Below are 26,551 nucleotides of genomic sequence, written 5' to 3'. Positions count from 1 at the left end.
TGGGCAGCAGTATCATAGAAACATAGAAAATAGGTGCAGGAGTAGGTCATTCGGCCCTTCGAGTCTGCACCACCATTCAATAAGATCATGGCTGATCATTCCCTCAGTACCCCTTTCCTGCTTTCTCTCCATACCCCTTGATCTCTTTAGCCGTAAGGGCCATATTTAACTCCCCCTGGAATATATCCAATGAACTGGCATCAACAACTCTCTGCGGCAGGGAATTCCACAGGTTAACAACTCTGAGTGAAGAAGTTTTTCCTTATCTCAGTCCTAAATGGCCTACCCCTTATCCTTAGACTATGTCCCCTGGTTCTGGACTTCCCCAACATCGGGAACATTCTTCCCGCATCTAACCTGTCCAGTCCCGTCAGAATCTTATACGTTTCTATGAGATCCCCTCTCATCCTTCTAAACGCCAGTGAATAAAGGCCCAGTTGATCTATTCTCTCCTTATATGTCAGTCCAGCCATCCCGGGAATCAGTCTGGTGAACCTTTGCTGCACTCCCTCAATAGCAAGAACGTACTTCCTCAGGTTAGGAGACCAAAACTGAACACAATATTCAGGTGAGGCCTCACCAAGGCCCTGTACAACTGCAGTAAGACCTCCCTGCTCCTATACTCAAATCTCCTAGCTATGAAGGCCAACATACCATTTGCCTTCTTCACCGCCTGCTGTACCTGCATGCCAACTTTCAATGACTGATGAACCATGACACCCAGGTCTCGTTGCACCTCCCCTTTTCCTAATCTGCCCCCATTCAGATAATATTCTGCCTTCGTGTTTTTGCCCCCAAAATGGATAACTTCACATTTATCCACATTATACTGCATCTGCCATGCATTTGCAGGTGTCAGGAGATGATGAATTTATACAACCACTCTTGTAGCTGTGAATGTAAACAAATGTGAACTGTTATAGCCTTGGAAGCAGATTTTATACTGTTGATGTTCAAACATTTTGTATCCTATATTACTGATAGTGGAAATCAGTCTTACTATAAATCTCTGTACAATGGTAATTTAATGAGATAAAACAGTTATGTTCAAGGTAAAGCAGACTAATAGAATTATGTGCTCATGTCAAAAACTCCCTACATGGTAAGTTATCTAAGCCATGGCAAACCAACCGTCAGAGGGAAAATCAACTGGGTCCGCACTTGCATCCCAAGCATTGGTTATATGACATCATGGTCAGTGGCTGGGACGCTGTGCCTGCCCACCCGCTTGATTGGAGATGTTCCACAGAAGAGAATTTCTCCTTCGTGAGAACTCAATATTATCAACTTAACTTTAAGATGTTTACTTAATGGGTGTCGGGATAAAGGGGGAGGAGGGGGTTGCGGGAACTCGTGAGCCAAGAACCTTTTGAAACTTCTGTTTTTATAGATTCATGTGTTTGGGAGTTTGGTGAAGGTTGAATAATGAACAAAATACACTCTCACAGCAATTGGTTTCTGGTACACCAGGTGATGTAATGGGTTCTGCTTCAGTGCTCACTGTGTATATGTTTGTGTGAAGGGTTATGTTCCTTAGTGAAGTTTAAACTGGATTGTTTTTTCAGGTTGGTAAACGTCTGATGAGCAAGCCGCAGGACGCACTCGAGGGAGTGGTGTTGAGCGTGAGTTGCTGCATTTCTGCTGGGTTTTATATGCAGTTCTGTGCCTGTAGAAATTGAATTTATTTATAATCTGATTCTCTTCAATTCCCACTTTCATTCAATTCCATCTACAGCCCAAATTGGAGGAACGTGTCCGAGATATTGCCATAGCAACCAGAAACACGAAAAGCAACAAGGGGCTGTACCGAAATATCCTGATGTATGGGCCTCCGGGTACGGGGAAAACGCTTTTTGCCAAGGTAATGTTAGTATATTTTAAAAATCCTGTCCATTTTGTGCACCTCTAGGTGAGGGATGGCTTGTTGGGTAATGGAGGTTTCAGATTGCAATATGAAGGGGCAGTACCTTGGGTAAGATCATTTCATAGCTTATGTGGATAGAGTACTGAACGTATTCATGTTTAGATCGCAATCGAGCTGTTTATGCAATCTTCAGGTAACAGGTTCCCAGTAGGGAAATAAAACACCTCCAATTAAATTCCTCTTTCACCGCCCCCCCACCCAGCCCTCAATTGATGTCTGCAAACCTATGTATAGCAACACTAATTACCATGTGTGATCAGTGAGTCATATCTCTGTCAGTAGTGGCCCTGGGATTCACATTAAATATACTGTTTAATTTTAGGCCTGAGCACGGTTACTGTGACATACAGTTTTATTAATTCTCTCTCATTCATCTGTTGGAAGTTTTGAGGAAGTCACAGTGTTAAAGTAAGGCAAAACTTGCATTTATATATCGCCTTTCATCCCTGGATGTCCCAAAGCATTTTACAGCCAAATGATTACTTTTGATGTGTAGCCATTATCATGTAGGTAAATGCGGTACCCAATTTGTGCATAGCAAGGTTCCACAAACAGCAGTAAGATTGATGTGATTTGGATGGTGGTAGTTAAGGGAGAAATGTTGGCCAAGTCACCAGGAGAATTCCTGCTTTTCCGCGAATAGTACCATAAGATCTTTTTCATAAACCTGAACTGGCAGGCGGTCTCAGTTCAGCATCACATCAGCAGTGATGACTATTATCAAGTTTGCCCTTTGTCACGGCTAATGTCTGCTCTAGACCAGTCGAGAGACGCAGGTCAAATGACAGTGAAGCACAATCTATTTATCAATTCGCTGTGAGCTGGACTCGCTAGTTATTTGCTTTCTTCGGTTTTGTTCTATCTTGGTTTAGTCGATACTTTAATGGAGAAACTTTCAGTAACTTTGGGATGAATACTAGAATGGCCACATTCGAAGTTCTACAGCTCCAATGTCCTGTGACCCATGCTTCTGTATGCTGTTTCTGTGCAGACTATGTCACTGGCACTTGCTAACATTCGCAGGTTCTGGGAACATGTTGGCAGACCAAATATGTTATTGTTTGTTATTATATATGAGTGGCATCAGATTTTATTGGGAGTTTCACTGAGGCAATTCGAACGGTTTGTGTCTCAACTGCAAAGGAGCCTTCTGTGACTAGGATTATGGTACATTATTGGGGCAATCATGAGGAAGCTTTACTCTGTACCTGATCTGGTGTGCTCCATGCAAGTGGCAAATGTTAATTTCCCAGTACTAAGATTGTTCACCCTAAAGAGCACAATGGCTCAAACCATTTCTACCACTGTTCCCACGCCTCAAATTCTGCTTTAAGCTTGTAATTCTCACAACTCTGCTCAGATTTTAGTGTGTCAGTTCAAATCAATGTATTTGACTTTTTTGGGTGGGGGTGGGAGTCCTCCCACCTGGCCTGGACTACGGGTGAGGTGTGCTTGTATGTGATACTTAACATACTGATCTATTACAGAATGGGATTGACGATAGCAGACTGCTTCACACAATGGGATGTGCTGCTCCTGTAGACTTGCAGTTGGGGTGTGATGGTTTGATGTGTTTGTGGTGGGGGAGAAGGCATAGGGGTGTATGAGATCATATAGGCGATCTCTCGTATCGAGGATGACTTGCTTCCACACCAAAAAAGGATGAGTTCACAGGTGTTTCAATGAAAAACCTAATATTCTAGGTTCTTGAAGGGTGGAAGATGCCTGTGCGTGGATTTTATTAACATGTAGTGGCCATTGCACACCAGCCACCCCACTGGCTTAACAGAGCTAGGTCTTGGCCCAGTGGCAAGCATTAACCAAGACGACTGGAGATCTGCTCTGCTGCACTGACCTAGTGCGTGCACACATCGCAGTGTGGGCTGGCCCATGCTGTCCCTGGGCGCGCCTCTCCTGGCCCCGAACTCTCTCCTCTCCTGGGCCCCGATCACGTACCTCTACAATCTCTCGCCGCTCCTGCTGTATCTGCCCATGCTCCAATCACCCATCCAGCACATCAATAAAGTTCACGTATCCTTTCATGTCTGTTTTGTCAATTTACTTCCCCAGCTCAATCAGGACAGGGTGGCTGGATTTACACTGCAGCTGTTGGGAACTGAAATCAGTGAGACAGATCCCGACAAAGCTCACCGCCCAGGATAGTGGGCACTGGGGATTCTGAACTTTAATGACCGCTATGATTGTATCTGTGTAATGTGGCACTTAAACATCGCTCCGCACCTTCCTCTATCTATCCGCTGGGTTTAGAGATGTGATCTCACTGAAACATACAAGATTCTGAGGGGGATTGGCAGGATAGATGCTGAGATTGTTTCCCCTGGCTGGAGAGACTAGAACTAAGGGGCATAATCTCAGGATAAAGGATCGGCCATTTAAGACGGAGATGAGGAAGAATTTGTTCACTCAGAGGGTTGTGAATCTTTGGAATTCTCTGCCCCAGAGAGCGGTGGAAGCTGAATCGTGAGTATATTCAAGGCTGAGAGAGATTTTTGGAGTCTAGGGGAAATCAAGGGATATGGGGATCAGACAGGAAAGTGGAGTTGAGGTCAAAAATCAGACATGATCTGATTGAATGGCGGAGCAGGCTACTTCTATTTCTTATGTTCTTGTATATGAAGGTGGTATAGAGGTGTATGTAGCAGGAGAGCCTCCCTTGTACAGAATTATTTTCCAGATTGAAACAGTTGGGAGATGTTTGTGAATGTGCAGAAAGACTGAGAATGACGTGTGCGGCTGACTGTAATGGATTGAAGTGCAGAAAATTAAATGATGAATTTACAGCCAGACAGAACTATTTTCTGTTCGGAACCCTGCTGTGTTTACAAACGGTGTGAAGTGATCTTTTAATTGGTGCTGCTGTATATTGTATGATTTTTTTTTTATGATTACTTTAGTGAGTCAGCATTTGCCTCATGGCATTTTGCACTCCTAATACTTTGATCTAATAACTCGCAGCGCAAGTATGAGGATTAAAAATAAACTGGAGCAATTTATTTCGTAATTGAATAACACAATGACTGGTGCATTACCAGGGTGTTGGCAAACTGTATGAAATGTTCTGAAGTTCCACTTTTTCTGCATTTAAAATTCTTGAATTGTATTTAGACGAGACAGGAAAGTAATGGAAAAACAATTGATCAATAGGAAAATCCAGAAATCTTTGGGTAAAGGAGAGAGGTAGAGAGGAGACTGTAGTCTGACCAAACACAATCAATTTTTCCAAATAGTTTCAGTGGCACAGTCCAAGTGATATATTTGAAACTCCAATCAAATTTATTAGTACTGTTCTTGTCTAAATGTGTTTGTGCAGGCACTCAAAACGCTGCCCATCTACCCATGTCTGGACAAGTGATTTATTTTGGTTAATTAAGAACAATTCATGGCATGATAACTGCATGTGACAGAGATTTCTGGTTGCAGGAAACTTGATTGCTGACTGCACACATGCTGAGTGCGTGCAATGGTGGCTGCTGCGTGTGGCATTCTCCTATCCAATGTGCTCAGTGCTGAGATGTCACATTTCTTTCCCAAGGGCAGATGTTTAGCAGCATCGCCTGCAAAGTGAACACCAACAGGAATATCTCATTTGCGAGTTTAATAACCACACTGACACCTCATGTGACTGTTCCACAATTTCACAGGATTCCTCTCCATTGTAAATAGCCCGGCTGCTTAATCACTTTAATCGTGGCGATTTACATCAACACTTTTAACTGCATAAAGGAAAATTAGCCTTAAATTATAGAGTACCGTAGGGCTATATTTAGAAAGCATAATTCTTTTTATATAACACTGCAGTGACTCAGTTTGTCTGGAACGGAGTAAGTAATACTGGGCTCCGAGGCAGAGCCAACTACTAATGTAATTGTATGTACTAGCATTAACTTAACTATATATGCTCTTGATATAACCATATTTCTCTGATATATAAAAAAATGTTGCTTCTGCATACACTTGCTGTCAGCTTTTCCCATTATAAATTCCTATGTCCACATTGATAATGGAAACTGTGTGTAAACCTGTCACACTGTAATTGCACCCTCCTGCCAATGCTGCAGCACCTCCACTGATGGGAGGGTGGAAGTACAGCGTGACAAGTTTGCATAGTTGGTTTCCAATATAAATGTGGATGTAGGAATTTATAATAGAAATATAAAAAAGGAAAAGAGCATTTATTGCCCAAACCTAATTGCCCTCGAGAAAGTGGTGGTGAACCGCGGCCTTGAACAGCTGCAGTCCTTGTGATGAGTATACTTATTTGGTACAACTGAGTGACCATTTCAGATGGCAGTTAAGAGTCAACCACATTGCTGAGAGTCTGGAGTCACGTATAAGCCATATCCGGTAAGGATGGCAGATTTCCTTCTCTAAAGGACATTAATGAACCAGATTTTTTTTTTACGACAATCCAGTATTTTCATGGTAACCATTACTGCTATTTGCCTTTTATTCCAGCTTTATTAATTAACTGAATTTAAATTCCCCATTACTAGTCCAGTAATAACCACTATGCTACCATATCCCTAATATTAATGGGGCTGCATGTGCCAGTATTAATATAATGACATTTGTGAGTATTAATGTAATCTTATACATTAGTAGTAATTCAATGGTATGCACTAGCATTAATGTAACTGTACAATGTTAATGTAACCATGGAGGATTTAGAACATGTCATTTGGTCAAATCTGGTGTGGACAAAACTGATGCAGAATATAAATGGCAAATTTTTAAGAGCAAACCTAAACATGTAGAAGCCATCTATATCCCCAAATTTAAAAGAAGGGAGTATGGACAGAAGCAGCCAAGGTGTCTGGCTGGTCATGTACAAAGACAAATAAGACGCAAACGTTTTTTATAAATTGACAGTGCATAATACACATCAAGACAAAGACCAGTACTGAAAACAGTTTAAAACTCTGTTTTAAAAGTTTGTGGAAAAGAGGATCGTGGACTTCTGGTAGTAATGGGAATAGCTATTACAGCTTAGTGAGTCAGAGAACCGTCAAAGATTGCACTGGATCATTGAAAGCTGATCACGGACAGGTCAGAAAGGACTGTCTGGGTTTGGCGGAGATACTAAATGAGTACATTGCATCAGTCTTCACTCAGGCTGACGGAGGTGCCGTCTTTTGGATCAGATGTTAAACCGAGGTCCCGCCTGCCCTCTAGGGTGGATGTAAAGGATCCCATGGCACTATTCGAAGAAGAGCAGAGGAGTTATCCCAGTGTCTTGGCAAATATTTATCCTTCAATTCAACATCACTAAAAACAAATTATCTGGTAATTGTCTCATTGCTCTTAGTGGAGACTTTGCTGTGCACAAATTGTCTGCCGCGTTTCCTACATTGCAACAATGACTGCACCTCAAAGTATTTCATTGGCTATAAAACGCCTTGGGACCTCCTCCTGAATAGCGTAATATAAATGCAAGTCTTTCTTTAAAAATACTTTGGAAACATACACAGGAATCTGAATGCTGCCTACAGCTGAGACCAGTGCCTCTTTTACTCCACCTGCAATGGGAAGCTGGCTCTTCAAGAAACTACCAACTTAGATTTATGTTTCTTGTTTTTGTGTTGACAGAAACTAGCTCTACATTCCGGCATGGATTATGCCATCATGACAGGTGGTGATGTGGCCCCTATGGGTCGTGAGGGTGTCACAGCTATGCACAAAGTCTTTGACTGGGCATCCACCAGCAGGAGAGGGTGAGTTTGTGCCATTTTAGTGGGATAGGGTTGAGAGAGGGACCCCTTTTTCAGCTCAGCTAAGCTTGCTATGTCTGAATAATTGTATATTACAGGATAATTGCATGTGAATGATGTTTGATGGAGTGCTACTGGCTGAAATCTTACCAATGCCGTAGGGATCCCTTCAACTGGTGCTTTGATTTACACAGCAGTGATTTTATTGGACTGCTGTTTTGCACTTCATGTTAGCCTGATTTGTGTTTGGGAGATGGATATTGCTGCTGAGGCCTCAATGTTTGTTTCATTTGTTCCACCTAGTATTTGCTTCCAAGATGACTGCCACATGGATTAGATGTGAATTAGCAATGTGCCCTCCCCCTACTGTGCCAATGTTGAGATTTAAATTTTCTGTATTAAACCTGTGATTTAACAGAGTATGGTTGCTAAGTTAGGGGCTGTGAACTCGTGCCTTTAAGAACCTGGGTTGAGACTGTCCAAACTGAAGAGAGACCTTCATGTGAAGTACTGCGTGGTAATCCACTGCGTCACTTGGTCTACTACACCAACCTACTTAAATATGTGGGTGCAACTTACTGTTTGGTTTCTGGGAGTGTTTCATTCTCGGATCAGTATTTTCGGCTTCTGCGCCTCAGGAATTCTGAGTAATGGGAATGAATTGTTTTGTGCATCTGGGTGTAAATATTTGGATGTGTTTTATCTGAAGTCAAAGGAATGATCATAAATTGCTTCCTGTGCACAGGCTTTTGCTGTTTGTGGATGAGGCAGATGCGTTCCTTCGAAAGAGAGCAACAGTAAGTGTATTACCCACATGTCCTTTTTGAAATTTTGGGGGGAACAGAAATAATCATTGGGGCAAGGAGGCGCATCTTGTCCCATAGCCCTACTTAGTTGTGAACATATGTAAAGAGTGAAATTGTTGACTAACGTCTTTCAGTTACAATTATTTTTTTTTCCATTTCTGTTTTATTCCTGTCCCAGTTCCACTCTGCCTCAGGGCACCAGCGGTGGGCTTTGGTTGGCCCAGTGGGAGGGTGGGCCTTGCTTGATCAGACTGGAAGGTGTGCACTGGCTGGGTTTGCTTCCATTCTCCTCCATTCGTAATTGGGTACAGTTGGGAAGTGTCTTTCCTGGACCTGATCCTCCTCGTTAAGCTTGGGTTTGGGATTTTCGGCTCTTTCTGCTTCACATGTTTGCTTTGGAAATTTCTTGAAGTGTGAAAAAGAAACAGCATTTTGCTCTTTTTTTCATCTGTGCTCTGAGCCCTGGTGGGAGCAGCAATGCAGGTCCTGCATCTGTCACTTTGAATTGGTTTCTGGTAATGACTTTAACCCCTGGAGGAAGTGCTTGGAAGCGCTGCAGATTGGTAATGAGGGCACTGGAGAAGAACTAATGCAGCTGCACACCTGAGCTTCCTCCCACCATCTTAAAGCTTTGTGATCTGGATCAGAGAATGCACCACAAGCTCCATTATGCCTTATATCTGCAGATAAAATGTTTGATATTTAGATGCACTAAAGTTTTCAACAGCCGATTGCTGCTGTTAGTTTTTTGTTTAGGAATTGGGGAAAGTGCTACCTGCTTATATTGTTTTCTGCTTTGATATCTTTTTTATAGGAAAAGATTAGTGAAGATCTGAGAGCAACACTGAATGCATTCCTGTACCGAACGGGGGAGCAGAGTAACAAGTAGGTAATCGGTCTTACAAACAGAAAGATAACAAACCGGTCAATCAGCATTTCAAAGAGAAAGTATCTGTTTAACCCTCTTGTCCTCCTCGCCTAATGTGCAGTAAATTGCAGGGTGTAGCATTCGATGTGGAACGTTGTGTTGGGTGTTTCAACTAGATTCTTTAGAAAGGGAAATTTGCTGCAAATCCAACTGCTGACGTTGTGCAGCACACGTGACGGCTAATTTGGGGTAGTCTTAGTTTCCTTCAAACTGTTTTCAGGGAATATGTCAGAGAGGTGTCTGGGGTTTAATGGAAAAGCACCCATAAACTAGTAAGTACAGTGTGCCACAGTGGTAAAAAGGGACAACAGGATCTTAAGATGCAGCGCTTGAACAATAGAGCACACGTCCTAATAAGTGGTTAATTGGCTTATAGAAAGCCCCCCCTGCCTTGAGTATTGTGTACAGTCCAGGGCACCAGGGTCCATCCTGGCTTTGGTGGAAGGCAACTAAGTTGATAACTGGGACTGAGCACTTGAGCTGCGAGGAATGTCTACAGATACTGTTTACATTTGATAAAATTGGGCCTGCGACAGGTGAAGAGAGAACCAACACGAGGGAAAAACCTACTTAACCTCGTCCTCTCCAATCTACCTGTCCATGTCAGCATTGGTAGCAGTGACCACCGCGCAATCATTGTGGAGACGAAGTCCCATCTTCACACTGAGGACACCCTACATCGTGTTGTGTGGCACTACCACCGTGCTAAATGGAGTAGATTCAAAACTGGGCATCCATGAGGCGCTGTGGGCCATCAGCAACAGTAGATTTGTATTCCACCACAATATGGAATCTCATGACCCATCATATCCCTCACTCTACCATTACCATCAAGCCAGGAGACCAACCCTGGTTCAATGAGGAGTGTAGAAGAGCATGTCAAGAGTAGCCCAGGTGCCAACCTGGGGTAGCTTCAACACCGGACTACATGCATGCTAAAAAGCAGAAGCAGCATGCTATAGACAGGACTAAGTAATCCCACAATCAGATCAAAACTCTGCAGTCCTGCCGCATCTACCGTGAATGGTGTTGGACCATTAAACAACTAATGGGAGGAGGAGGCTCCATGACTATCCCCATCCTCAATAATGGTGGACCCCAGCACTTGAGGGCAAAAGACAAGGCTGAAGCATTTGCAGCCATCTTCAGCCAGAAGTGCCGAGTGGATGATCCATATCGGCCTCCTCCTGAGGTCCCTACCATCACAGAAGCCAGTCTTCAGTCAATTCAATTTACTCCACGTGATATCAAGAAATGGCATCGGGCCCCGATAACATCCCGGCTGTCGTGCTGATGACTTGTACAGCTACAACACTAGCATTTATTCGACAATGTGGAAAACTGCCCAGATATGTCCTGTCTACAAAAAGCAGAACAAATCTAATCCGGTCAATTGCCGCCCCATCAGTCTACTCAATCATCAGCAAAGTGATGGAAGGTGACGTCGACAGTGTTATCAAGCGGCACTTGCTCATCAATAACCTGTTCACCGATGCTCAGCTTGGGTTGCACCAGGACTACTCAGCTCCAGACCTCATTACAGCCTTGGTCCAAACATGGACTAAAGAGATGAATTCTGGAGGTGAGGTGACATCAAGGCAGCATTTGACCGAGTGTGCCATCATGGAGCCCTAGTAAAGCTGAAGTCAATGAGAATCGGGGGAAAACTCTCCACTGGCTGTTCCTACCTAGCACAAAGGAAGATGGTTGTGGTGGTTGGAGGTCAATAATCACAGCCCCAGGACATCGCTGCAGGAGTTCCTCAGGGCACTGTCCTAGGCCCAACCATTTTCAGTTGCTTCATTAATGACCTTCCCTCCATCATAAGGTCAGAAGTGGGGATGTTCGCTGATGACTGCACAGTGTTCAGTGCCATTCGCAACTCCTCAGATAATGCATGCAGTAAGACCTGGACGACATTCAGGCTTAGGCTGATAAGTGGCAAGTAACATTCGCGCCACACAAGTGCCAGGCAATGACCATCTCCAACAAGCGAGAGTCTAACCACTGCCCCTTGACATTCAATGGCACTACCTTTGCCGAATCCCCCACCATCAACATCCTGGGGGTCATCATTAACCAGACACTTAATTGGACCAGCCACATAAATACTGTGGCAACAAGAGCAGGTCAGAGGCTGGGTATTCTGCGGGAGTTGTCTCCCCTCCTGATTTCCCCAAAGCCTTTCCACCACCTACAAGGCACAAGTCAGGAGTGTGATGGAATACTCTCCACTTGCCTGGATGAGTGCAGCTCCAACAACACTCAAGAAGCTCGACACCATCCAGGACAAAGCAGCTTGCTTGATCGGCACCCCATCCACCAACTTAAACATTCACTCCCTCCACCACCAACATACCGTGGCTGCAGTGTGTACCATCTACAAGATGCACTGCAGCAACGCACCAAGGCTTCTTCGGCAGCACCTCCCAAACCCGCGACCTCTACCACCTAGAAAGACAAGGGCAGCAGGCGCATGGGAACACCACGACCTCCCAAGTCATACATCATCCTGACTTGGAAGCATATTGACGTTCCTTCATTGTCGCTGGGTCAAAATCCTGTAACTCCCTCCCTAACAGCAGTGTGGGAGTACCTTCACCACACGGACTGCAGAGGTTCAAGAAGGCGGCTCACCACCACCCTCTCAATATTAAGGTGGACTCTAGAGTGTGCATTAAAATTTAGATAACAAATGGTGAATATACGTCGAGATGTAACTTCTCTACAAGATGCTACATAAGTGGCATAACCCAGCAGGTAGGAAGTGCAAGTTAGAATTTTTAAGATGGCGATGGAGTCATTTTTGGCGGGTAGATCCATTGAAGCTATCAGAAGTGGAGTAAGAGTGATCTTTGGGACTGGTGCAATGATGGTAGTTTCAAATCCTGTATTTCAGAGGAAACTGGATTATACCTGAGGTGGGGGTAGTTTAAGTATATCTAGCGATGCGTCCTAGATAGCCATACTGGAAGTTTTCCAGATTACTTTGGCGGGTTGGAGAGCAATGAGTTTTTCTGAAATTGGCCACCATGTTTTTTATTTTGCCTTTTCCAGGAGTTCATTTTGCCAACAGCTAGGGGCATAGGGCACAATCTAATGGACAGGGTTATTTGGTGATGGCCTTTTCTCATCTTTATATGTTGAGATAGAGGTGGGTACAGTCCTTCCCTCTAACTGCTGAGGCAGACTGAAATGGCTGAGCACCTGCCATACAATGCTGCAGTATAATTTACAATGGAGCTGAACGTGTGCTCGGGTATCAACTTAATTTTCATTTTTAAACACGCTGTTCCTAATCGCAGCCTTGATCAATAAAAAGCATTTATCTTAATCCTCACTCAAAAGAATGTATCTGTAATCTTGCACAGTGAGTTACAGGTCTCCATTTTGGGGAAGGAACAGCTTCCATTTTAATGTGAATGTTACAGCTCTTTAAGATATACAAGACGACATTTCACTTGTCTGAGAATACACACTGCGGCAATCCAAACCCATCATCCATCTTTGGCAGGAAATTCAGTTGACTGCCCAGTGCAGCTCATTCTTTGTTATGCTTTCGTTTTTTTTTAATCTATTTATATGGCATCCTAATACTGTCATTCACAGTCTCTGTAATTGCAACACAAAGGTGAATAAATCTGTGGTCTTGACCATGTGCTTTTATGGTTATTGAGTGAAGTCTGAATGCTATTGCACTTATCAGTTAGAAGCCTTATCAGCGCTTCCCAGCTAACCTCTGTCAGGCTTCCTGCTTATTGATCGACACCCAACCCTTTTAAGCCTGCTTTTTAAAAAATGGTTCATTGAAGGGGAAATCGCTGTCTAAAAAGCAAGAAGTAGTTTGCAGTTCAACTGAGCCATTTAATAAGCAGTAGCTCACAGTTTGAACTTGAAAGGCATTTTCTATTCGAAGATTAATTCTTAACTAATGCCCAATTGCCTAGATGCTTTTAAAGGGTGTCTTGCTTTATTTTTGCGATACTGGTGCAATCCCATGGTTTTGCTCGTGATGAGTCGGGATTATGATACCATTTTGTTTGTGAAGTAAGAAAGGTAATAACTGTTTTTTGGCTCAAAGGCAGTCCAAAAAACATTGTGATTTTTTTAATTTATCCCTTCCAGGTGCTTGCATATATTGTATAGATTATCTGGTTGTAATTTCACTTTTTTTTGTTGAAATATAGTAAGTGATGGTGATTGGCTCAGAGGAGTTACTAAACGCAACACAAGATGGTTAAGATGGGGTTGTATTATGTTGGTTTTCCTTCCCTCAGTGTCTGCAATTCTTTTGATGGTTTCCCCCAAACCATCAGCGTGAATAATTCCTCCAGCTCAGGTTTCCCTCTGACATTCGACACTTGTGTTCCAGACACAAATATTGAAGTAAATGATGGCACTTTCTTTTTAAAATGTACAGGAACATCGTGGTGTAGGTTGCCACAGGTGCAGTTGCTACTCTGTGTTTTCCATTGAGCGGGGATATGCTGTGGGGGTGGCGAGGGGCTCCCAGTGTGGCGAAGGGGCCAATCGTGCCGAGGTGATCTTCTGGCAACTGCGCCAGAGGTGTGGGCAAAGTGTAGGCGGACTGAAGAAAATTACCCAAAAGTGTCTCCGTAATCGTGTCTTCTATTGTGAAGACAGATAGAAAATATTTGTTTAACATTGCAGCTAGATTTTTTTTCCCCGGTGACCAATAGATTCTTCAGTTTCTCCATAATTAGGGGGGGGGCGGTTCCACTTGTAGAATTTCCTTAGTTTAATGCAATTTGTTGACTGAAAGAAAAGGAGCCAGGTTTTGCAAGGGATAGTTTGCTGTAACTCTGGGCTTCAGCAAAACCCAACGGTTGCTCACATATATTTGCATAGAAAAAGCAGGATTTCACCTACAAGGGGTACATGCAGGTATGTGTGCAAATCTACACTCATCCGAACACAAGAGATGCAAATAATGCAATTATACAAATTTCTATCTGTGATTGGAAGTGAAACTGAGCTGCTCGTCATTAGATCAGTGTGCTCGGAAATTCATGAAATTGAATCTCTAAATAAAAAGTGCATGAGGAGTGTTCAGTTTCTCCAGGACAGGCCACAACACTGCTTCAAACAGCACCCATTGATTGTGGTTGTAAATGATGGTGAATCAAGCATGAATATTTAGTGACTACAATCTGTCTTCTGAAAGGCACTGGAGGTCTTGAGTGGATGCTGTTGAAGTTTACAGGTTCTAGTGTGTGTTTTCCAGCACCCCTCCCCCACCCCCCACCCCCCCTCAATAAGGATGCTTAGCTAAACTTCTACCTGTTTTTGCATCAAACGGGTTTGCCTCCTGATGTGAAGCCATTGGGTTTTTAGACCTGAAACACCAGCCTTTTTAAATGTCCAGTCCAGGTATTGGGCCAGCATTAGATTTCAGAAATAAGAGTAAGAGTTTGTATTTCTGTTGATTTTTTTTTTTTAATTTGCTCTTATCTTATATCGGATGTTTAAAAAAAATCTTAATTTCTTTGTCACAAATGTGGTGAACAAATATTTGGGGAGGAGAGAGAGAGAGAGAGAGAGAGAGTTCTACAGGGCAGGAACATTGGAACACTCTCACTGCCAACTGGCAGTGACGTGCGCAGCATTGAGGGGTTCACGAAGGTCACCACTTGCCCTCCAGAGAAATGTATGTAATCGGTAAATGGGCAAACTGATTTGAACGTGCACGGAAAGATGAGGAGGACCAGGATCTTGGTGTGAGACCTGTACTTGTTCACCACCTTCTTGGCAGCTAAGGATGGGCAATAAATATGGCCTTGCCAGCATCGCCCATATCCAGAGAATGTTTTCAAAAATATGTATACATCACCAGAAAGAAACTGTACTGTGGGTTCGGTTAGCACCAAGAGCCAGTCAATCCAGACAGCAGTGCGAGTGCCTGAGCGAGATCAGTCAGGAAACCAGTGACTGTCTACAAGGTTGTTTGAACTATTATAGTCTGTCGGATTAATTATTTAAACAGTGTATTTGAGTAGCATCCTGCCCATGTGTAATTAATTGCTTAACGGTGACTTTGATCTTCATGACAGAGGATTTTGTTGCTTTTGTTCTCTGTCGTTGCAGAGTCTTAACTCCCACGCAGGCCGCGTGAGTTCTGCTGAATCGATGTCCTGGGTGGCTGGGAGTATTGACTTTCTTTTGAGGAGATTTTCTCCTTGATTGAGATCGTATCTATTAAGTACATGTAAAGCTGTTTCCCCCGGTGAGTCAGCAACTTTATCCAGTGTGTAGCTGTGCCACACACAGCCCGAAGGTCCCAGGCAATGCCTGGTGTGTGTTGAGTTCCCTGATCCCTGTTGGGGAACAGTTGGCCAATCAGCCAGGGTTCCCATGCCTGATCATTGACCAGTAATCCCCATTTGGAAGCTTGTGTGTGGGCGTTTTGGGGATGGGGACGCCCCCCCCTCCCGGGTCAAATAGCATGCTAACACTTGCTCTATAGGCCTGCCCTTGGCAGTTTCCCATTTGGAAGAGGTGTGCTTGAGGTCGATCAGTGTTTGTGGAACCCATGCCCCGTGCCTTCAGGAAGGAAGAGAATTGCAAACAATGTGTGTAACACAAAGCAAAGCTGTGCCGAGCAGTCGTACTCCAGTAAATGTTCTTTGTGAATTTTACAGTTGGATGCTTTCATTATTAAGCAGCAAAGAGGTCTGTTGTTATCCATTGTGCCCCCATGATTTTCCTTCAGTGAATATTTATCATCCTCTTGGCAATCAGTTACCGATTATTAATAGCCACTTTTCTAGTTAGGAGGCTATTTCATCATAATATGTAGAAGTCCACTTGCCAGGATACCACACAGTATTCTGTCCATTAATGCCAGTGTGCAGCAGGAAGTATTTACACTTAAACCAGTAGCTTTATTGTTGTATTGTATGCCATGTAATTCATCCCCTCAGATTTGCCCCACCATCTGTGACAGGCCAATACTTCACTGCTGGTGTATATCCCCAAAATCTTCTCGCCAAACACAATACAAGTTTGGAACGACATTATCTATAATTGTGCTGCTGAGGATTTTCACAGTTGAAGTAGGCACAGTGTGAATTTCACCATTACACTTTACTGAGCTCCCAGTGCTTCTGATTTTTTTATCCTAAAGAAAAATGACTGGCATCGAACTTTTGCTGATAACTGGATTGAGCGATACCCGAATTCAATTCACTGAGGACCTGTAACAAATATGAGATCGGAGATGTTCATCTCGTCAATTTCTGTTTTTTCAAGCCAGGTTCTGGCCCTGTCTGCTATCCTTCCTCCTATCCTCTTCTCTTCGCCACTCTACCCTCCTTTAGCGTCTTAACAAAGTTGAGCGCTAATCCCAGCTGTTTCATCCCCACGTATAGCCTCTCCCACTAATCCTGGTCTCTGACTGCTTTGTTGTTTTTCTTTTGTGAACTTGTTTGATGTGGAGACGATTCAGGTAAAGGATGAATTTGAAGCCTGACCTGGGCTGATCAATTCACAAAGAAACCTATATGAGAAAACATCGTGAAATGAGTTTCTAGTAATGATTTGCCCTTTTAATGCTGTGCAGCAGGACGCATTACAATCTGCAGGTCACCCAAACACTCCTCCTGTGATATGTTAATCTGCCTTCAAAGGACTGTTTGAAGTGATACTGCACTCATTAATGCTCATCTGCTTTTCCGTACAGGTTTATGCTGGTGTTGGCTAGTAATCAACCGGAGCAGTTTGACTGGGCCATCAATGATCGTATTGATGAAATTGTTAACTTTGGTCTGCCAGGACTCGAGGAGAGGGAGCGACTGGTCAGGTTATATTTTGACAAATACGTCCTGAAACCTGCCACGGAGGGGAAACAGTACGTGCTCTAATTCACTCTTGTTAAATGGTTTTGAAGACTATTGGGTAATCTTGCTGTGATCCTTCCGTTCCACTTTTAACCTTTTTTGGCTTTTAATGTCTCTTCCTCCTTCCTCGCCCCCATTTTAACCTACCACTCTGCATTGTGTTGAGAGTGGATGGGCTGCCTCCTGTTAAGGCAACGAACCGTGCCGGGATGTGCAGAAAGTGGTTAGTTCTCCTATTTTAATTGAAGTTTCCTGTCCCTCTTTAAGCATGTTCTAATTGAAGTTTCATTGGGGCTACACACTTGCAGAGCAGCAGCTCTGTCTGGCCTAGACTAGAGTGGCCTATCACCTACCAAGGAGCTGCAATGCTCCTTGCCTGGCCAGTTATCAATTGTAAACATGGGGCAGCATGCTCTCATCTGTTGGATGGACAAAATCTTTGGGCCATTGGTAACAAGCTTCCACTTAAGAATACAGCTCCTTCATTTACTTGCTTAACCTGCCTCTTCTCTGCTCCCAACACATTGTTCAGTGAGAGGGATGGCAAGGGATCTGTTTTGGGCACTGGGAGGTGAGAGCACCGCTCGGGCTGAAACTTCCTGCTCGGCTTTTTCACTTCATTGTTCATACAGCTGAATCCTCGCCATCAAATGGACAGTGAGTATCTCATTGGCTTAAAGCCAGTGATGATAATGCCCTTCTAATCAACCCAGTGGTTGGTCTAGTGAACTTCTCATTTTTGAATGCAGGGTTGGTTTCACACTAAAAGATAGATTCTTTTTTTATTAAATCACTGCCCAAGTCTAACCAACTATATGAAGTTTTGCACCTGGTTGTGATTTTATAGGTTGAGCACAATTTGGTCCTTTGACCAAACTCTAACCTGTCTGAATCTTGTAAAGGTGAAAACTATTGGGACAAGGTGAATCTACCATTACTCCGCCCGTGTTTTAGTACAGTGCCTCAGACACAAACAATTAGTCCCTTTTTATAAATTAAGTGCTTAGATTTCCCATTTCAGGCCAAAATCTGCAACAGACAGAAGTTACTGTAATTATTAAGTAACTGACGCCTTTTTTCCACTAATATAAAAGGTATGGTATGGGCCACTATAACCTCTGCTGTTACACTCTGACCGTGACGATGCTGTAAATGGAAGGGAGGGCTACAAGGTTAGAATGCAGGTGCCCTACAGATTTGTACAAGTGCTGTTTCTGCAACTGTGTAAATCAATAGCTCTGCCCAGGAGCTTGGTTTGCACTAGAACAGGTACAGGCTTTGGTCTTTGTACTGTGTGCGGTGGGAGTGGACGTCTGATTTCAGGATTCATCCAACCACTCTTTGCCACTCGCAAAAGATTGCGACTCCGTTAGATCTGAATTCAGTGGCTTCAGAACACGCCTGTTGCCATCTGAAATGTGCCAAAATAAAAACATTTCTTTTGCAAATAATGATCTTGAAATCTCCGCATGGACAAAGAATTAATCTGATTTATGATCAAAATGCCATTGGGAGCTTTATATTAAGAGGGGCTACAGTGACACAAATGTTTTTGAAGCCCAGCCTTGTGCATGGTTCGAGCTCGTGCACAAACCAAGAAGTGCCAAAGTTGCGGTACGGATCAAGGAGTGCGCAGCTGCTTGAGGGAGCCATGTAGAGGTTTGAGCCAATTCCTTCAGTGTTCATCCTTTTTAAATTGTGCCTTGGGTTTTATTGCTTGTTATCCTGTTGGGAAACCCTCCACTTTTTTAAAATGAAAAATGTAGCAATCACATTTGTGAAGAATTATTCAGATGAATCCAATTTTATTTAAATACTGTTTTTATGACTTCGGACAAATTGGCTTGGAGCTGCTGAGCCCAGATTGATGCCGGTGATCCAAGGTATATCGCTGACCGTCGCTGGTTCAAACGTGTCTGAATTCCGTTCCCTTCACTAACTCCTGCCAAGCTTCCTATCGGCAATCACTCACCCCAAAAATCATTAGTCGGTGGGGAAGCGAACTCTTTGTTAAAGTGATGTTGGGAGGACGAACTTTGTTTAAGGGGCAGTACTGCTGCTGTAGCCCAACTCCTGAAGCCTTTCGTGATCACTCTGACCCTGAGTGTAGTATCCAGTGAAACTCTTTCTTTCTGTGGTGGTGTCGTTGCTAGAATAGCAGCTGCCGGATCTCAAATGTCGAGCTACTAAATTGAGTTGAACAGAAACCACATCCTACAGCCTGACATAACGGTTCCTTGTGTCCCTCCTGAACAACCCAAAAACTGCTGCTATTACCCTCCCATCCCATCAAACCTGTCTCTCTCTGGGAGGGGTTTGGGGTGGAAACTAACTAAACAACAATGAAATAAAATGTAGCCATATCGGATTTATCCGGAAGTCACCACGAGTTCAGTCTGCATTTTACGGAGACCCTAACAAATTACGGCTGGCATTTGCTTGTGTTTTCGCGTGTAAGGTTTGTGATATTTGACAGAGTTGCACACCCAGAGGAGCTAGGCTACAGCTGTCACAAAAATGAAGAGTCTTTCATTTTATCAATTTAGGCTGGATTCCAAGTTGGGTTCCTGGGACAGCTTACTGGGCCAAATATGCCTCTTACATGAAGTTTCTAAATGTCAGAAGTTTGACATCACATTATTATTGCCGTAACTCGATTAAACTCAGCCAGACACTTTTTATTGTATAGTGTAGTGACATTCTTCAATGTTATACATGATGTGGTACACACTCGGTGATGAATGTTAATGGTAATAAAGTCCGGGATAACTTACCCGCTGGCTGCAAAAATGATTACAAATAGTATTTTTTTTTTTTACAGTATTTGTGGATACAGCAAAACTAAAGTGCAGCATATACGTAGTACTTGTAACTTTTGCAATGGGCAGATGACCAGCCATCAAAAGGCTGTTTATCCTCATGTATAAACTGCACACCTAGGCATGAAACACTTTGCCCCATTATATAAGCTGTTTGACCCAGTCACGTCCCACTTCAGGACAGCAGCCCACAATCTGGGCTGACACTTTGTGCAGTATTGAGGGCCTGCTGTATGGTGAGTGGTTCTATCTTTCAGATGAAATGCTAAAAGGAAGCCCTGTCTGCCCGTTCAGGTGGACGGTTAAGCTCCCGGACCTGTTTGAAGAGGAGGAGAGTTTTTCTCCTTGTGCCCTGATCAGCATTTATCCGTTAACCATCACAACCAAAACAGATTAACTGGTCAGTCATCCCATTGCTGATGTGTTTGTCCACATACCAACTATGCTTAAATAGTAATTTGTTGGCTCTGAAGGGTTTTAGAGGGGCCTGAGGGCATGAAAAGTGCTCTAAATGCGAGTTCTTGTTTTATGGAGGCTACACCCCCTGGCTTAAAGCTGTTTGTACCAATGTATAAATTGTACCCTTTGGCTCGAAGCACTCTGTCCCAGAATATAAGCTGAATCCCCAGGATTAATTGTCACAAGTCATGTGAAGGTTCCGTGTAGTGTGGAACATCGAAAGAAAGACAGACTTGCATTTATATAGCGCCTTTCACGACCACTGGACGTCTCAAAGCACTTTACGGCCAATGAAGTACTTTTGGAGCGTAACCACTATTGTAACATGGGAGACGCAGCAGCCAATTTGTGCACAGCCAGCTCCCACAAACAGCAATGTCATAATGGCCAGCAGCACTGAGCAACAGAAACGTCCACACGTCAGTAGGTGAAAGTTGAATCTAACTGGCCATGGACGCGTGTCATTTACAGCACCCAGTGACTATCTGATTCTGGTTCACAGGCGCCTGAAAGTGACACAATTTGAATACGGCAAGAAATGCTCTGAGCTTGCTAAGGTGACTGGAGGGATGTCGGGCAGAGAGATTTCCAAACTCGGAGTGGCCTGGCAGGTATGGTTTCTATTTAATTCTCATATCATTTGAATGCTCAATACCTGCAACTATGATAAGTCTAATCAACATTTATGGCCTATCCACTTATTGTGGCGAAGTGGGAAAAGGGGTCTGAAAGTGGTTCATTCTCCTGACATCTGAGCATTTCCCCTCCCTCAGGGTTGGAAAGTTTGTGCAGATATTCAGTGAGTCTCTCTTGCAGCGTTAAGCCCTTGTTGGTCAACTCCTCGAATCCGGGTGACTGAGCTTTCTGTCTTCGAGGGCTGCACTTGGGGTGGGCAGGGACTGGCTGAAATCCTCTTGAGTTGACGCTGAAAACATTGACTTCTCCGTGCCATTGGAAGCTCTGGTTTCCTAGCTGCAGCATTTACTCCAATTGATCGAGGTTAACATCTCTGGGAAAGTGTGTGTGTGTGTGTGTGGTTTTATTCTCTCTCTGTCTTAATGGATTTTGAAATGCTGAAACATTCTGATCAGACTTTATGTGGGATTGTATCCCTGGACGATTTGATGCATTTGGGAATTGGATTATACACTTTAAATGAAAATAGTTCCAGGGGAGTGGGACTAATTGGGTAGCTCTTTCAAACAGCTGGTACAGGCACGATGAGCTGAATGGCCTCCTTCTGTGCTGTATGATTTTAAATATAAAAGCAAAATACTGCGGATGCTTTTTTGAAATAAACACAGAAAATGCTGGAAATCTCAGCGGGTCAGGCAGCATCTGTGGAGAGAGAAACGGAGTTAACGTTTCAGGTCGATGACCCTTCGTCAGAACTGGCGAATGTTCGAAATGAACAGATTCTTAAGGAGCACTGAAAGGGGGAGGGGAGGAAAGAACAAAAGGGAAGGTCTGTCATAGGGTGGAAGAGAGGAGAGATTAGAGAGACAAAAGGGATGATGGACCGACTTGAAATGGTAATGGCAGAAGTTAGAAAGAGATTAGTCTAGATAGGGTGTGAATGGCCAGCTGCCATAGGAGACAGAGAATTTTTTTTTACATAAGATTGGGGAGGGGGGGGGTTTAAAAAAAAAAGGAGGAAAGAGTAAAATTGGGCAGAGATTATGGTTTGAAATTGTTGAAATCTGTTGAGTCCAGAAGGCTGTAAAGTGCCTAAACGAAAGTCGAGGTACTGTTCCTTGAGCTTGTGTTGAGCTTCATTGGAACAGTGCAGGAGGCTGAGGATGGAGATGTGGGAGTGGAGCGCGGACTTAAAGTGACAGGCGACCGGAAGCTCGGGGTCACGCTTACGGACTGAACGGAGGTGTTCCGCAAAGCGGTCACCCAATCTGCATTTGGTTTCCCCAGTGTAGAGGCGACCACATCGTGAGCAGCGAATACAGTACAGGTTGAATCTCCCTTATCCGGAACCCTCGGGGCCTGGCCTGTTCCGTATAAGGGATTTTTCCAGACGAGGGGTGGTCCCGTTAAATTGGATGGTACAGGTACTAAACAAGGCGATTTCGAGGCTGGCTGGCTTGGGGCTGGGAGTGCGGCAGAGAGATCGTGGGGGGCGGGTGGGGGTCAGGCCAACGATTGCGGGAGTCGGCAGCGAGGAAGGACTTCAATTTGTTCATGTCCGAGTTCTGCGCATGCGCCACAGGAATGGCTCTGGACGAGGGGTGGTTCCGGATAAGGGAGTTCCAGATAAGAGAGGTTCAACCTGTATACTAAGTTGAAAGTAGTACAGGTAAATCGCTGTTTCATCTGGAAGGAGTATTTGGGGCTCTGGACAGTGGGAAGGGAAGAGGTAAAAGGGCAGGTGTTGCATCTCCTGCGCTTGCATGGGAAGGTGCCGTGTTAAGGGGAGGGGGAGGAGGTGACTGCGGAGTGATTTTAAATATACTTGCTCTTCACCAGTGGTGTAGGTAGGAATAGAAATTTGAGTGGGCCCCAACTTATGCTGGACAGGTAATGACCAATGGTCTGACTGGGGTCGCTGCCCCTATTTTTCAAGTCACATGGCAACACATTTGGTCACCCAGAGCCTACTTGAGCTGCCAGATCGAAAGTAGCTGCCATCTGCAGCGGGTGAGATTGGAGCGTTGCTTCGGGCGGAGCTGAGATCAGTTACCGCTCTGCCCAGGTCCGATGCAGACACCCACCGACAGTGGTCAGGGCTGCAGGATACCAGAACCTGCCCCATCATTCACCCCGACCCTCCCAGTTCCGGTTCCTGAGTTGGTGTGACGGCAAAATTCATTTCCCACCCCCCCCCCCCCCCCCCCCCAAACCAGCAACCTCCGAGGTTCCACTCTCTGCGTGCACAGGGCAGGTCAAGAGTCTGGTTAAATCTGCGACATATTTGGGTGGGGCGAGATGCTAATTGGGTGGGCCATGGCTCACTTCTGGCTACCTCGCTGCTGGTCAGCTCGATGCTAACCCCCGCATAAAGTGGGAGATGGCAGTGAGGTGGGAAACAATACCTGGAGCCTGTCTACATTAAATGCTTGGAATGTATCAGTAAGCAGTTTTCTATCTTGGTGTTCGTTCCTTTTAAAGGCATTTGCATTTGACCTTTGGGGTCGTAGCAAATGCAGTCTCCATATCGGTCAAGCACTCTGATCCTCGCGGCTCGGCTCCCTCCAGCATTGATCTGTTAAACGGCTTCATGTCTACTCTAAATGGTGTGGGTTTTTATCCAGTTGTACTTCTGTGCTTAGTCCCCAAGAGGCGCTCAGTCTCCCAGGTTAATTGTGATTAGAACAGATGGGCTTTTTCAGCATTGTGATTGCATTGGCTTTTGCTGCACAGTCTCCCCCTTCTACATGTTTTGTTTATGGAAACTGTTTTGTTTCCTTCTGATTGCTGTTAAATCTAGTATCCTATGTAAATACGCACTAGTTATTTTTTTCCCTATAGGTGAGAGCAAGCTTCTGGCTGCTGCTCGATTGAATAGAATACTATACCTGATTGAATTCTTGCTCGCACAGCACCTTAGATTATTAACGCTTTCCAAGCTTTGCTGCATTATTAACCCTATTCCAGTTGTGCATTTGCTGAAAAATTACTGACGTGGGTCTGAAAACAGCAGGACATTTACAGTAAATGTATTTTTGGGGAAACCAGTCCAGAGAAACCAGTGCTTATTCCAGGTGAAGAATTGCAGCTTCCCGAGCATATTAGGCTAAGTTTACCCAGATACTTAACCTCCGTCAGACTTACAGTTGATGCTTCCACATAATCCAAGGTTATTGGCTCTGCAGATACGCATGATTGAAGGTATCTGTGCTCTAAGTAGATCTAGTTAACACCTCCCCAGGGAATGAGAGCGGCAGAACCTTGAAGGCAGTCTAGGCTGTGATTTTTGTTTTTTACTCCATTGGCCAGCGAGGCTGTGCTGATGTATAATGACAGGCTTTAGGTTTTAAAAAAAAAAAGTAAGGCGGCGACGTGCAAGGGGCTTACACACAGGCCTCGGCAACCATGTCTCTAGTTAAATTTAGCCATAAGATGATGAACACTGTTTTTAAATGAACTTGAGCAAAATAGTTAAACTGCTGAAGTTGAGTTTGTTCAGTGTTAAGGGCGGGATCTTTGTGAAATGTGCAGTTATCAGGCACTCCGTTGGAGGAGTATGCGTGAAGAGCTGGATCAAAGCAGAAGCAAATGACGGACCAGATCCTGGCTTACAGAAGTGAACAGGCTGCAGTGGCTTCAAGTTCTTGTGTTAGTCCCCATTTTGCTCATTAAGCAGGGACTCGGTCAACTTTAGCGTGCTGCAGACATTAGACAGATTGGCTGCTCATCTGAGCAGATGGTGGCGGATTCATACTGAGGTTATTTGCTTGACGGTGAAGGATTTTTTAAAGCTTAAAAAGCGAGCATGCACATACATACCTCATTTTTGCACCATAAAGGAAATAATTTGCATTTACATAGTGCCTGTCACTCTGGACTTCTCAAAGCACCTTGCACATCAAAAGTACTCCATTACTGTAATCATTTGTTTTTTAGGCCAGGGCAATAAGATAAATGACATTCATCTGTTGATTTGAGGGAGAATTCATCACCTCTTCTTCACACAGTAGCATGAGATCTTTCACATCCACCTGAGTAGACAGACGGGGCTTCAATGTAATGTCTCGTCTGCAGGATGGAACTCCAGCAATGTTGCATTCTCCCAGCGCTGCACTGAAGTGTCAGCCTAGATTATGTGCTCATTCTGGTGGGGAGCTTGAACCCATGACTTTCTGACTCTGGTGAGAAGCTTTATGGAATGTATCCAGGACTGCTGTCCCAGATCAGTACGCTTCAAGTCCAACAAAGTAAGAAGCATTGCTTGCTTTTAGTTCTGGGTGAATAACTGATGTAGGGATTGGAGAACAGTTAAGAATCATCAGCCACAACTTGGGTTTAATATGAAAATAGAAAAGGATAATCATCGTAACTTGTTGCTCCAAAACCACAACCAAGCTCTAACATTGTCACCAACACCTAGCCACAGAGCAACATTCCAAACTTGATAATGAGTGGGAAGGCTGAATTCAACCCCAAAAGATAGTTATTTCCTTAACATACGCACATATATATATACTCCTTTACTTAGTGACTCAACAGTATTGTCGGAAAGCAGGTAGACAATCTGCAGAGCCAGCCACACTCGAAGGCGGGTGATATGCACTCATTCACTTCAAAGTGTTTGAACATCCAGCATTGTAGGATTGTCAACGCTGTAATTTCCACTGGCAGGTGTTGGCATTTTTTCAAGAAATGTCGGCCTGTGCAGATTCTGTGAAATGCTGTGCTTGGTGGATGTTGTGCAAGCCAAAGACTGTAAGCGCTCATGCCTGACGCATCCGCATCTAAACCCAGTGGCATCTTGTCCTGACGTCAGCGCCAGAATTACTGCTCAATGCCACTTCTCCAGTCCCTTAATGTCCTGTAATTAACCAAATACTGATGAGTCTCACAGTCAGCATCTGTGATCTCACTGCCAGTTTGGGGAAACAATTGAATTGACCAATCTGTTTGTAAACACATCACAAAGGCAACAGTTTTAAAAATAGATAATGTGTCTTCTGAAACGGTGTTTCATTCAGTTATCGTCCTGGTTATTTTTCCACATTTGGTCCACTTCGTATGTTGTTTTTGAGGCCAAGGGAGAATAGGTGAATGGTTGTTCTGCATAGCTGTGATTTTGTTCCCTATACCTGACTGTTTTAAAGAAATGCTGAGTATGAGTACATTTCAGTGGGTGGACATGGGGTCTGAGGAAAAGGGAATTGAACTGGTGGGATTTAAGGTAATGAATAGATGCCAGTGTGGTGGTAGTGATTATCTTTACTATAAAATCCATCTCAATAATTTCTCAAATCTGTTCCTAACTGAAGTGCCTCCATTCAGTTTTAAATGCACGTATTGATGCACTGTCTGCAGATGTAATTAAAGCTGTAAATTCTGCAGCATTTAGTC

General features: G+C 44.0%; 1 protein-coding gene across 1 annotated transcript in view; it reads left to right on the top strand.

Moving 5' to 3' along the window:
• Positions 1 to 26,551, top strand: part of atad3 (ATPase family AAA domain containing 3) — a 50,787-nt gene that overhangs the window by 21,026 nt on the left and 3,210 nt on the right. Inside the window, exons 9-15 of the mRNA XM_070860325.1 lie at positions 1,566 to 1,622; positions 1,736 to 1,861; positions 7,532 to 7,656; positions 8,399 to 8,450; positions 9,274 to 9,344; positions 17,087 to 17,254; positions 21,024 to 21,132. Of these exons, the coding sequence (XP_070716426.1) occupies positions 1,566 to 1,622; positions 1,736 to 1,861; positions 7,532 to 7,656; positions 8,399 to 8,450; positions 9,274 to 9,344; positions 17,087 to 17,254; positions 21,024 to 21,132 (708 nt within the window). The remainder of the gene's footprint in view (positions 1 to 1,565; positions 1,623 to 1,735; positions 1,862 to 7,531; positions 7,657 to 8,398; positions 8,451 to 9,273; positions 9,345 to 17,086; positions 17,255 to 21,023; positions 21,133 to 26,551) is intronic.

This window comes from Pristiophorus japonicus, chromosome 18, assembly GCF_044704955.1.
Source record: "Pristiophorus japonicus isolate sPriJap1 chromosome 18, sPriJap1.hap1, whole genome shotgun sequence".
NCBI lineage: Eukaryota > Metazoa > Chordata > Chondrichthyes > Pristiophoridae > Pristiophorus > Pristiophorus japonicus.
This window is presented reverse-complemented; position numbering and strand designations above follow the sequence as displayed.